The sequence below is a fragment of the Rhamphochromis longiceps genome, linkage group LG5 (assembly GCF_057381845.1).
Source record: "Rhamphochromis longiceps isolate RC_006_pf linkage group LG5, R_longiceps_female_GT1.1, whole genome shotgun sequence".
Lineage (NCBI taxonomy): Eukaryota > Metazoa > Chordata > Actinopteri > Cichliformes > Cichlidae > Rhamphochromis > Rhamphochromis longiceps.
Window position 1 is genome coordinate 30175775 of NC_140561.1, and position 12952 is coordinate 30188726.

Sequence of the window (12952 nt, forward strand, 5' to 3'; positions counted from 1 at the left end):
TTTTTTTATACAGTTAAGGATGATGATAGAAAAGCTGGCCATAACTACTAATAGAGACCAAGACCCGAGTTGTAATAAACAGGAATTATTCTACAAAGGCTCTTTTATCCTGAACTTTAAAGTTTGATTTGGTTATTTAGATTTTTATACGAAATGTTTTATAGACTAGTTGAGAGTGCCTCTGACTACATCTGTGTATCTATCTTCTGAGTAAAACCTCCCACACAGTCTGACATAAATTAAATTTAGTCACTCTGAGAATACAGTGAGATGCTCAGATGTCATCTAATATCTTTTCTTTCTCTTCTCTCTCCTTCAGCTAAATTGAATAACTGTCTTTATAACTGCTACCCACACTTATTTGACTCATTTCCTCCTTTATTTCCCTTTTGCCATCCACACCCCCAAGCTTGTTGATTCAGCCGACGAAGCAGTCTCTCTCGCCTAACATCTTCTATTAAATATGGATTAATTACCGCAAAACCTTGTTAAGCATCGTTAAGACCTCTTGCATTAATCAGCAGTTATTTTAATTAGAGGGAAGGAAGTTTTTAATGCGCTGCACCGTGTATGTTTTACACCTCCAACATTCTAATCAGCTCAATCACGACTTGATTTGTCTCCAAGTTTGTTTTGCCATTTTAGACATGTGCCCTCATCTTCAGCAGTTACCCCAGTTGGAGTACCATGGCAGGAAAATGGCCACTCTAGCCTTTTCATAAAAGCTTAACTAATCTGGAGGAAACATCACGCCAATTAAGAAAAATTGGTGAGAATATCGCACAAGCATCAGTTATTTTGGCAAAACCTCAAAAGCAGTGTCCTCACATTAAAGAGACAAAATCCTGGGTTGGTTGTAGTTAAGGACAACTTTTATCTATTGGAAGCAAAGAAGGAAGTCATTCTAGAGCAGGGGTCTCAAACTCCAGTCCTGGAGGGCTGGTTACCTCAAACTTTTCCATGTGTCCCTGTTGCAGCACACCTGCATAAAATGAATAGGTCATTAGCAAGAGTATAGAACTTGACTGCATGCTGAGGTGGCAAATCAGCCATTTGATTCATGTTACAGCAGCTCATGAGTGAATAAACATGGTGCAATAAAAGTACTGTTAGAAGTACATTTTTCCAAACACTTACATTTACTTGAGTAGGGTTAGGGGTTGCCACTTCAGCATGCAGTCAAGTTCTATACTCTTGTTAATGACAGACTAATTTTATTCAGGTGTGTTGCAACAGGGACACATGGAAAAGTTTCAGGACACTGCCCCTGAAGGACTGGCGTTCGAGACCCCTGTTCTAGAGTTATGAAGTCCTCAGAGAACCAGTTTAATTGAATGCTCAGTATTGCTCTTATTTTAGTTGGGCAGTTGCTTTAAATAAGACCAAAATTATTCCTTGTAAACAGTTGTGGTTTGTCAGATTAAACCAATCTTAACTCCAAGAGAGCAAAATCAGGAAAGAACTTTTATTTTGAAATTTTTCACATCACATTCTTACTATACAAGAACTTTTGAAACCTAATGAATATTTAAATACAGATTAATTTGTTATATCTTTATCAATAAAGACAGCAATTATATGAAACTGTTGAAATAGAGATATGTTCATCCAAGGTTTGAATAATCTATTTTATACATAATTTTTCTTATTTTGTGAGGTATTTCCTGCTCTGGTACAACAGACGATGTTTCAGTAGAAATAAAAACTGTGTATTTAGTAGTTGCTCATTAAACTTTGTGTGCTGTGCATACCAATAATTTCAAAGTAAGAGGTTATTATATTATTAGCCCTGTCAAAGATATTTCAGCAAGCTACTGACTTTCAACCAGAAGACTGAGGTCCAGTTCTCATGTCAGAGAACACTTCAGTTTTGTCTTCATTCATGGATTAATTTCAACCAAAACCTGTTGGTCAGGTGCAGGCCTAACCAACATCTTTTCCTAACTCCTCAAATTAGGAAAAGATGATTGTTTGGATGAAAAAGTAACCTTTTACAGCAAGAAACATGTGTTCTAAAGCATAATTCTTTAAATTACCAGTCAATTAAATCTGACCCATCAAAAAGGTGACAAAACCAAAGTTTTTTTTTCATGACATGTGTGTCACAGTGTCTAAAAAATGCTTAATTATTAAAACTAATTAACATGCCATAAACTGCTTTCACAAATGAACAGTGGAGGCGATTTTGGCAGGGGGCCAGCTTTCTGAAAATTTAAGGAACCACTCATACTCAAAATTTTATTAAGAGTTGCATTTTCTTTTCGCCTAACTCCCGAAAGCTTAAAAGTGCCACAAAGCTATGTTTACTGATGCATTCCCTTCTGAAAGTGAAGTCAAAGTGCAATAAGACATGGAAGATGAACATCTGCACCATCCTGCCCTGAAGCCGAAGTTAACAGCCTCTAAAGGATAAAAACAAAAACATTTTCCAGCTCATTTATGTCTGCTACCATCCAGCTGCTGAATTCTATCAGGAATGCCATTATGCCCTTCTAAGGTTAAGGTTTCTGAATGCACTGTTGTATCACTTATGATGGCTGTATAATTTATAGGCTGCTATAAACGTAACCTTGTATAATTTATGTAATGCATGAATTAACTGTAATTAATGGTTTAATTTGTTATAATGAAAGTTCAATGTCCACCAGGCATATATTTTATTTAGGCTATTACTGCTTGAAAGACGGCTGTATGGTAAGTGTTAGTGATATCTTCTGCTGCTTTGAGGTGACTAATGAACACAGAAATGAATGCTCTTTTCTTCTCTTTTCAAAGCTCACAGTCATGATATTTTCTACTGTACTCAGGTAGGGAAAGAAAATCATTCCAGTGTAACTGGCATGTACCCAAAAAGTAATTATAATTATGAGAGTATCGTTGTGAGATTTCTTAATCATGATTTATGATATACTTAGTCAACATGACTGCATACCTCAACCTACACTTGTCCCAAACAGATAAAATGAATGTAAACTTCTTTTTTTTCACTGTATCCAAATTTGTTTATTGTTTATAATGTGGGTTTAAAATGTTGGCACCATATTAATAAGAATACCTTTTTGCTATCCAACTTTTAAGTTCTGGATTTGAAATCTTAACAGCACATTTAACTTTACCAGAACTATTGTAGCAAGTAATAATGAGCTGACATACTGCAGAAATACCATGTATTATGACTCTTTTGCCTAAAAACTGTATACTCTTTCCACATTCTACAGGGCCTGTGGGTGGCACACAAAGATGTACAGCAAGGCAAGCAACTTCAAACTATTTTTCTACAAATAAATTTGCACAAGTTGCCTGGTCAACTGGTCAGTCAGCAAAAGTGTTAAGTTAGAGCTGCAAGAATACGATCATTACATAGCTATAACCTGTTTTACATTTACAAATTACACTGCTGTCTCTTATTATATTTTTTTTCTATAGATACAACAATATCATCAATCTGAATTCTTTTGGCTGTGATAAAAGTGTAGCCTGGTTTTGCCAAAGGCTTCTTCCTGTTGAAAGGGAGTTTTTCCTTCCCACTGTCACCAAGTACTTGCTCAAAAGGGGTCATTTGATTGTTGGGGTTATCTTGCCAACTGTTGTTGTTCTTGTTGATGTTGTTTTGGCGCTATTTAAATTGAATTGAATTGAATTGAATTGAATTGAATTGAATTGAATTGAATTGAATGGCATATGTTCAAACTACAGATTTAACAATGCGGTACTTTACAATAACACAATGTCCTGGGATGATATTAACTTTTCAGCTTGTATTGCTATCTCACTTTTGTACTCAAAAAGTAGTGCACAAAAATACACTGAAATATACACCATATGTTCTTAGTTTACTTTAATGAGGGAAGGCATTAACTGTTTATGTTTATGCTCAACTATAAAGGGAATTCTTTGTTTTAAAATGTTTATACATGCTTTCTACTTTTCTCTGAGAGTAAGTGAGAGATGTTTCTCCCTCTGAGTCATGCTCTAAATCCTCTGCAGGTGGGAAAAATTTTTTTTCTCCGTTTCACGCTCAGTTTGTGCATATTATAAGACATCTTGGTTTCACTACACCAAATATCTTCAGCCCATTTAATAAAGCTATCTGTAGTTCTAATGGAAAACTGGCCGCATCTCTGATGGCTAAATCTGTACATTTGTTACGAATGAGTTTTATGTGCACTGATGGCTCCGTGGACACACCAGGCAATTCGCCCTCAGGCCCATTAAACACACATTTTTCTTGTCCTTACATTAGAGTTGCATTTGACAGCTATGTCATCGTTGAGTGCTCATAGTGTCTCATTCAGCTTTGAACTGTCAAATATCCTCATCGCAGATAACTGTCAGCCTGGCTACCATCTTCCAGAACAGAGAACTCATGGTTGTTTGCCTCCCACAAGGGAGTAACTTTGTTAATGTTTTCAGGCAATAATTTTGATAATTGGCCATGAGCTTACAGAAAAATTACATTTCAGTAAAAACATGCAGAGGAAGGGAATATAATCTGCATTTTTGTGACTAGGGGTATAATGGTGCTGAAGGTGCTTTGTGATTATTGCCTCAAATGTTGAATGGGCTTTCAGACAAATGGTGAACTTGAAAGACATCCTAATAATGAAATTTATTGGAGAATCATAAAAGACAGACCACATCTGTGGTGAAAAAATGACTTTCCCACTATTTTTTTCCCAATCACTCTGTATGTACTCCTCGCTAGACTTTAAAAAATGGAAGATGTACGAGACTTTTACACGACGTTAATGAAAACTGTGGAAATGATTTTGTCTTTCCACCTCTGAACTTGTCTGCAGCTGAGATTATAATCAGCTGAAATTTCACAAAATGTATTTGCATTAACCAAAGCTTATGTTAGCACTTAGAATAGGTCTTCCAGCTAATTGGTGCCTGGCAATTCAGGCTATTGCCAGCATTGGTGGTAAGCCATCTAAGGGTGGTGAGTGGTCCCTGCATCAGCAGGCATTCAGCACCAAGGGTATACAAATTAATTTCTGATGTAACTGCGCGCTAATACTGCACCACATGCACATTTGCATTAACACCTTCTTTTTTCTAAGTGCACATTAGTGAATGGAGAGACTGGCTGCTCTCACTCTTTATACCTTTGGTCTCTTTCAGCTCCACTATGCACTACCATTCATTCAACACCAAACTGTCCGTCTCTTTCTATTTCCGACACACACACACACACATGCACGATGCTCCAGCACTCAACATGCCCTGCTATTAGGCTGTCAGTTAGTCGGGCCAATAGAATAAGTGGTGTGGATTAGGCAGAGACACACACGCACACAGAGGATGGACAGCATACTAAACAGAGTGGGGCATGAGGTGACAGATATCCTGTCATAAATCCCTCTCTCTCTCTCTCTCTCTCTCTCTCTCTCTCTCTCTCTCTCTCTCTGTCGTTCTTTAAGACACATACACACACACAGCAAAGGAAACAATTATAGCCACTCAGACAGTCGATAACAGTGAGACATAATCAACTTAGTGCAGTTTTTTTTTTCTGGAAGTCTTGTGATACTTTGTCATTTCCTCCGACCACTCGTCCTTACTCCTTTGCCTCTCTACATCTCAGCTAGACAGCTCCTCTCTTTTTTTGTTCTTGTCCTCTCTTCTGCTCTCACAGTCTCTTCCTTCTCCAGTCCTGTTCTTGGCATCTGCTCTTCTCTCCCCTCTATAACTTCAGTTTCTCCTACCTTTTGTTTTACATGTCCAGAATGTTAATCTACTTCTTACTCTTTCTGTCTTTTCTTTCATTTCCATCATTTTCTTCTTTCTCCACTTCCTTTCAAAATAGAAGGGGAGATGGAGAAGATTCATAGAGAGCAGCTTGAAGGCAAAGGCAAAAGGATGAGATTACAAGAAGGGATGGTCATATCATCTGCTGCCTCATTCGTCACCCCATCTAGATGAGTACTCTCCTTCTTACTCCTCCTCATATTTTCCCTTGCATCTCTCTTTCTCCCCCTTTCTTCTTTCCTCACTCCCACCCCTTTGTTTTGCTCGCTTAACCCTGAGTTTCTCTCTCTTACCCCTCCCCCTCCTAAGTTCACCCTTTCCACACATCTCCTCCATTCTCTTCCCAAATTGTTCTTTGACCTTCTCATTTCACCGCACCTTCTCGTGTTCTTTACGCCTAAGTTCATCATTGTTCATTCTACACGTCCTTCCTCTGCTCATGTAAATCTCTTTTTCCCCTCACCTCTGCACATTTTTACTCCACTTCACTTATATGAGAGGTCTCCATGTGTCATTCATTTACAAAACGCACATAGCAGTCTCTACACTAATCTTACAAATGGCTCTTTAATTGGGGAATTGAGAGATGTTTATTTGATCAGAGCCAAAGACTTCTCTATATCCCTTTATCATGTCAACACAACAGGCAAACAAGTCAAGGAGAAAGAGTAAGTAAGTACACGGTCGCTCCCTTTCTCCTTTCATTCTTTTTCTCACTTTCCCCCCTTTTGTCCTTGCTGCCAAAGAAATCTAATTAAGTGGAATATAAATTGTAAATTGGTTTCCATGAAAACACACACACCTAAGTGCCCATCACCTCAAGATTCAACCGGATATTCAACAATTAGTGGGCACTGGAGCTCAAAGACATGTATCAGGAGCACAGCTGCACCCAACACACACACACACACACACACCAAATGAAAGGACGGCCTTGAGTAACACATGCCTCTGCTTTCTTGAACATAATGTTGTTGCAAAACACAAGAACAAATGAACCTCTTTTTAAAGGATCAGTTCACCCAAATCACAAAAGCAAAGGTAAGGAGAAAGCAGGTAAGTTATTAATGCTTTATCAATAAGTCATACACTGACTTCAGCTTAAACTTCAGCTTAAACCAATTTCAAAACGCCAACTAGAACAGCTGAATGTTTAAAAAAAATACAAGTATGAAATAAATAAACACAGAAAAACTAAGTCCGCAAACAGACAAATACAAATGCAGCTTCCATATGAGGATGGATTAGAGGGTTATTACAACCTCTACAAGATGTCATTAAGAGTGACTGACAGCCGTGGGGTGAAATTGATTTCTTCATCATTGGATTTCAGTCTATTATCATTATAGCTGAATATGTTTCACATTTTTTTGTAAGAGGAATAAAAAGAAAAAACAATCATTTTAAAAAAGTCTGGTCCAACGTGTGTGTGTGTGTGTGTGTGTGTGTGTGTGTGTGTGTGTGTGTGTGTGTGTGTGTGTGTGTGTGAGAGAGAGAGAGAGAGAGAGAGAGAGAGAGCGAGAGAGAGAGAGAGATAGGGGAATCTGTCCGACAGATAGCAAGGATGTATCAATATCGCCCCCCAACGGCACGTATCAAACAACAAGCAAAAAAACTGTCCCTTTGCTCTCTTCTGTTACATATACAGGAACACACACACTAATAAAATAAATTGCAAATAAAGTGAAAAATGTGAGTGAAACAATTCAGAATGATGATGCATTCTTATATTATAAAGACTCCAAATCGTTCTTTAGAAAAAACGAACAAACAAACAAAAATCTAAAAATATTTTCAGCCTCTGCAACATTTTGAGCCTTTTGTCCATTTATCACAGCCTGATGATGAGATCACCTGTGTTTCATTAGTTGCTTTAAATCTGTATGAAGGATAGGCTTTCCTTTGTTTATGTGGCTTTAAAACTGTTTTCTTTTGTTCTCCTCGTGTCTGTTAATGTTAGCCTGTCGAAATGAAGACTCATATCTCACAAAGCTTTAAGTTTTTAGTTGAATTCAGACATAAACACACACATTTGACGAGTTATGTACTTCCTTTATCGTAACGCACAAAGTACAGGTTACCTCCGCTGCACCATTACGCACGGAAAGAGGCTACTCGCGGCTCTGCACCTCTGCAACACAGAATGCAAGATAAAGCGAGGAAGGACTCAGTGTTTAGAGCCAGTCTTTCCTTCAAAGTAGCCTCTTTTTGCAGTCGTACAAGTCATGAATACCAAGCAGAAGATGCTTGGAGAGAGCAGAACACAGAGTAGACAGGTTGCTGCTGCAGTCCGCTGAAACATCGCTGACTTTAACGGATTTTCTTTTCATCTCACGTCTACCTTCAGTTTCCTGAGTTTGAGCAGAGGACACAAGCGGACGTTTTTGAAAGTCTCATATTGTATCATGACCGTTAAAAAGTGAGATTCAACGATCAAAGAGCATACAAAACAGCCCTAGGCAGAGGGCATAAAGTGCTTGCATTATAATTTTAAATATTGACTATATTTTTTTTGAAGAATCGTTAAATGTTTCCATTACGGAATCGCATGTTGATCTCTTCTAAACGGCTTCTTGGTTTTCATTCGGGATGTGTTTTATCAAGAAATGATATATATCCCATGTTTGGGAGTAATAACGATGCTGTTGTAATTCGACTCTCGTGTCTTTGTATCTAACTGTGGAGCTTCCACTTCTGAAAAAAGATAATCGTAATCACCACTGACTCGATTATATCCCTAAAACCAAAAGGATTCCGAAAACTCTCCATACCTCGCCTGTGCGTAACAAGTGCCAGAGCGATGCTGAGTGTGGGCTGCGGAGGGGAGATGTTGCGGACAGCAAGAGGATTCCGTAGCTTTAAACTCCGAGAGATTAAACTGTGTATCTGTATGTTTACTGTAATATACTGTCAGGTATATTTGCCGTTTGAGAAGCGGAGTATTACTCGGCTATCTGAACTGCTGTTAGAATTAGTCCATTGCCCAAAGATTAAAAAGGAAACTTCAGTTATTCTTCACTTTGTTTCTAAATAACACTTGCACTTTTTTTCATATGGTACCGCTGTACAGGTGCGCGTTTATATGCATGCCGGAGTACATGTCAAAATATCTGTGATCATTAGGTTATGTAAAGAAGTGTGGGGACGCTGTAAATTGACTGTTTTGCGCTCAGACCGAGTCAAGCGCGCACTGTTCTGCCCGTTTCTAAAACCAAGTGATTTCAGTAAAGTAGACTATAATTTGAACTGAAAATGAGACACATTTCTACCGTCAACAACATGTAGCCCGTCCTTACAGTAAGCTTCGTAAAGCAAAACCTCCTAAAGCTCCAAAACTTTGTCAAAACCTCCGATGAGCCATGTGAAGCTGAACTGAATATGCTGACGCAAACTCAGACGAGTGTCCATCATAAGTCAAACTGGCACTATTATTTAAAAAAAAACCATCTCAATAATTACTTAAACAAGGGATTTATTGCAGTTTCCTTTTTTCGGACATTCTTACTCATATGCAAAGATTTCTGTGTGGATACAGAACAGTGGTTTAGATTCTGCGACTAACGTGCCGAGTTTAAAGTTGCTTTACTATCACATTATCCAGCAGTACCACATATGCATCTGTAATGCCCTGGAAATCACAAAGCGCTCAGATCACCCTGCATGTCCTCCCTATGTGAGCAACTTCAGCGCTGTGACATTCAACTCAAACTGAATCAAAGCCGACCAATGCACAAAGAATCTGAAAATATTTAAAACACACACACACACACACACACACACACACACACACACACACACACACACACACACACACACACACACACAAGAATAAATTGCTTCACTACCTGGAAAGAATTGTCCATCAGTGTGTCCCCAAAGTACAAAGTAGAAGAAAGCTGCCAGCCAAACGCCAGAATTACTCCGTTTATCCATCTCTTCCTTCTTTTTCTTCTTGTTTTGTTCAGCAGTAAGAATTATTTTACATACTCCCGTCTGGTCCTTAAAGTTGTTTCCCTTAGTTCGGGACAGCAGTGGCAGTAATAAGAGTAATAAAATCCTTGCATTGGTGGATAAGAAGAATCAGAAAGACACAAGTAGACGCAAAGAGGGAAGTTGGGGGCAAATAAATGGGAGCTCTCCGCTTCCCTTTCCTCTCCTATCTTCTATGTTCCGACAGAGCGAGCCAACGTGTCTGTGTGCGTCAGTGCGCGCGTGTGCCCCAGAGACTGTATGAAGGGCTCTGTGTATGTGTGCGCGCTCAGACGGTCTCTGACAGACTGACTTAGAGTTGGTGAGGAATGGAGAGGAGTGCACATTACACCGGGTGCCAGGCACCCGCGTAAAGAGGAGTGGATTAACGCGTGCTGAATGTCCGGTGACACGTTTCAAAATAAAACAGGGTGGCGTTTGAATGGAAACTAAAACAGGACATTGCCATTTACCATCAAGGCCGAGTTTTGAAAGAAGTAAGAGCTGTAAATTAACCAATAACTGGTCAAACTGGGAAAAACATGAACAAGGGGAGCAGAGTTCACTAAAGGTGCAATAAAACTGGGTTTTCCTCAGGTGTAATCTTGGGTATCAGCATTGGGGAAATATTAAAAAAAAAAAAAGCATTTATGATCATTCTAAACCTAAAGAACTTCTTAAATGGAAACATCTAGTCTACTCTCTCACTGGCAACATACGTCTCCGTGGTCATTCTATAGAGAACAGTTTGGGACGTTTGGTAATAGATTATTTTAGTTTGGAAAAATGATTAAATATGGAGTCCGTTAACGTTAAAGTATCCGCGTGGTTAATTTGCTTGTATTTACTTTGGAATAAAATAACCACTAAGCAAAAAAGTTGCAGGCATACACGCACACTACTGCTTATTGTTCTATCGCCGTCATTAAACACATGCTTTTAACTTTAAGGGTTAGATGTCAAAGTTCCTTTAATGGCTTCGTTTTATTCCCGCTAGCTTCACTACAATAAAGCAGTTTTAAGTTCCTAGGTTCCCCCTGGGTCCTATCGCCTGCATGCTCCGCAAAGGATAGGATTCGCATTCAGTCTCATTTCTCCCTCCCTCGCATTCTCTTTCTTTGCGTGTCTTTTTCTGTCATGAGATCCCGTTCAGTCCACTCATTCTGCTGTCACAGGATTTCTGTTTCAAGGGCTGTCTGTCTTACCTCTCTGCCCACAAACACTGAAACACAATCTGACTTTAACACGCGAGTGAGTGTTTTTAAGAGTAAGATTTTTGTTTAAAGGATTTTTAAGAGATGCAGTGCCACCAAGGACTTTGGTAGAAACGATAAAGTTCAGATGAGCTGCTATGTGTTTTTGTTAACGGGCGAAACACTGATACCAAGTGTATGTTGAAAATATGAACTTGTACTGTAATATCTGTGTGATTATACTGTATCTAGGTGCTATAATAATGTGGGGTTTGTTTGTTTTTTTGTTTGTTTTTTTTTATATGGTGACCTCATCCTGTCTCTGAGGACCTTCTGAGGAACGAGCTTCTCGTTTTTGTTCCACGCTAATAGACATAATATTATATCAAGGTTATTTTCTGTTTTCTTGTAGCCTGCTTGAAGAAAACAGTGTGAGTTTATAGAGTAAGCTTAAATAAATATGTCAGTTCTCACTTCTGGCTTTGGTTGTTGACCATGATCATAATGGCACCATCCCAAAGCTGGGATGGTGCCATTGATATTAATGCTTATGCTTGTATGACGTTATTTTTGCATTTACAATGTGCGCAGACATGCATCTGTGTCAGAGAGACAGCGAGAGAGAAACGCATGCAGAGAAAATATATGTGACAGCAATCTCTGTGATATGTTCAAGTGCAACTGCATCTGATTAACCATACAAGAGCCTTAAAGCACCCTGATATCCTTAAAGAGACTACACCAACAACAAAAAAGAACTGCTATCTAATTAAACTAAATTTCAAATCAATCATAAGTCAAACATTCACACAGAAGTTTTGTAGATTTTCTGAGGAAAAAAACTGTGAACATTACTGACATCAGGAGTGAAGAGTAAGAATGTTTGAGAAGATGTTTTTGATGGTGGTCTGACCACTGAAGCTGTCACTATCAAGCCATTTATAGAATCACGTTTTGATGGCTTTGGTACTTTCCTGGGCTGAGACAGACAGACACCATAAAGAAGATAAGCATTTCTATTTGTGCACAGACCAGACTATTCTTCTGTTAGCCATCTTTTTGTGTTTGTTTTTTTAAGAAAAACTGTTCAGGTAGCAGCTTTTTACAATAAAAATACATTTGTGGATGCAGAGACATACAGACAAGCACACAATCAATCTGCCCTCATTTCTTGGAGTCTGTATTGTCACTTTGTCCGCTGAGTTTACCCATCCCATGGCTGAATTGCCTTTTTGGTAGTAAGCAGGGTTGGACTGGGACAAAAAAAATCACCCCTGGCATATATACATATATATATACACATATATGTGTGTGTGTGTGTGTGTGTGTGTGTGTGTGTGTGTGTGTGTGTGTGTGTGTGTGTGTGTGTGTGTGTGTATAGATAGATTTACATTGAAGCAAGTTTTAATCATTTTGGTACAGTTGTTGTTGGATTAGGACATGTTAGTGGCATTGCGGTGATGCTTGTGACAATTAAAAGCTAATCTTAGCTATTAGCAGACTATGGGCCATTTGGTTTCCTTGAATTTCTTCCTTCCTAATTTCATCCCTCCATCTATTTTTTTACAATGTTAATTGCTTCTTCTTTTATCTCTTTCACACTCTCTTGCTGGGACTGCTGTTCCTCCTCTCGCTTTTCTTCGTGGCTAATGCAAGGAACAGCAGGATCCTGTGACTGCAAAGGCTTTATTTTACTTGTTGCTGGTACTTCTGTTGACTAGTTTCGTTTTCTTTTTATCCCTTAGCTTTTCAGCTCCACCTTTCATCAACCACTTCAACAGTACACTCTGTTCTACAAGGTGCATGAGTACAGAGGAAAGTGTGTGTGTGTGTGTGTGTGTGTGTGTGTGTGTGTGTGTGTGTGTGTGTGTGTGTGTGTGTGTGTGTGTGTGTGTGTGTGTGTGGGTGGGGGTGGTTGTGGTGGTGTGTGTGCGTGTTATGTTGAGAGATTTGATTGAACCAATGGGTTGCTGTCAGTGCTTGTAGGGTCAGTGCGCAGTGACTCTTCAAGCTCACCTGTAGCCTCTTTAATTATATTG

General features: G+C 38.9%; 1 protein-coding gene across 5 annotated transcripts in view; it reads right to left on the reverse strand.

The window, feature by feature from the left end:
- Nucleotides 1–10015, reverse strand: part of ptprt (protein tyrosine phosphatase receptor type T) — a 331722-nt gene extending 321707 nt beyond the window's left edge. For all 5 annotated transcript variants that reach the window (XM_085407122.1, XM_085407121.1, XM_085407120.1 and 2 more), the window contains exon 1: nucleotides 9597–10015. In XM_085407122.1, the coding sequence (XP_085263248.1) occupies nucleotides 9597–9684 (88 nt within the window). In that variant the 5' untranslated portion in view covers nucleotides 9685–10015. The remainder of the gene's footprint in view (nucleotides 1–9596) is intronic.
- Nucleotides 10016–12952: the final 2937 nt, after the last annotated feature.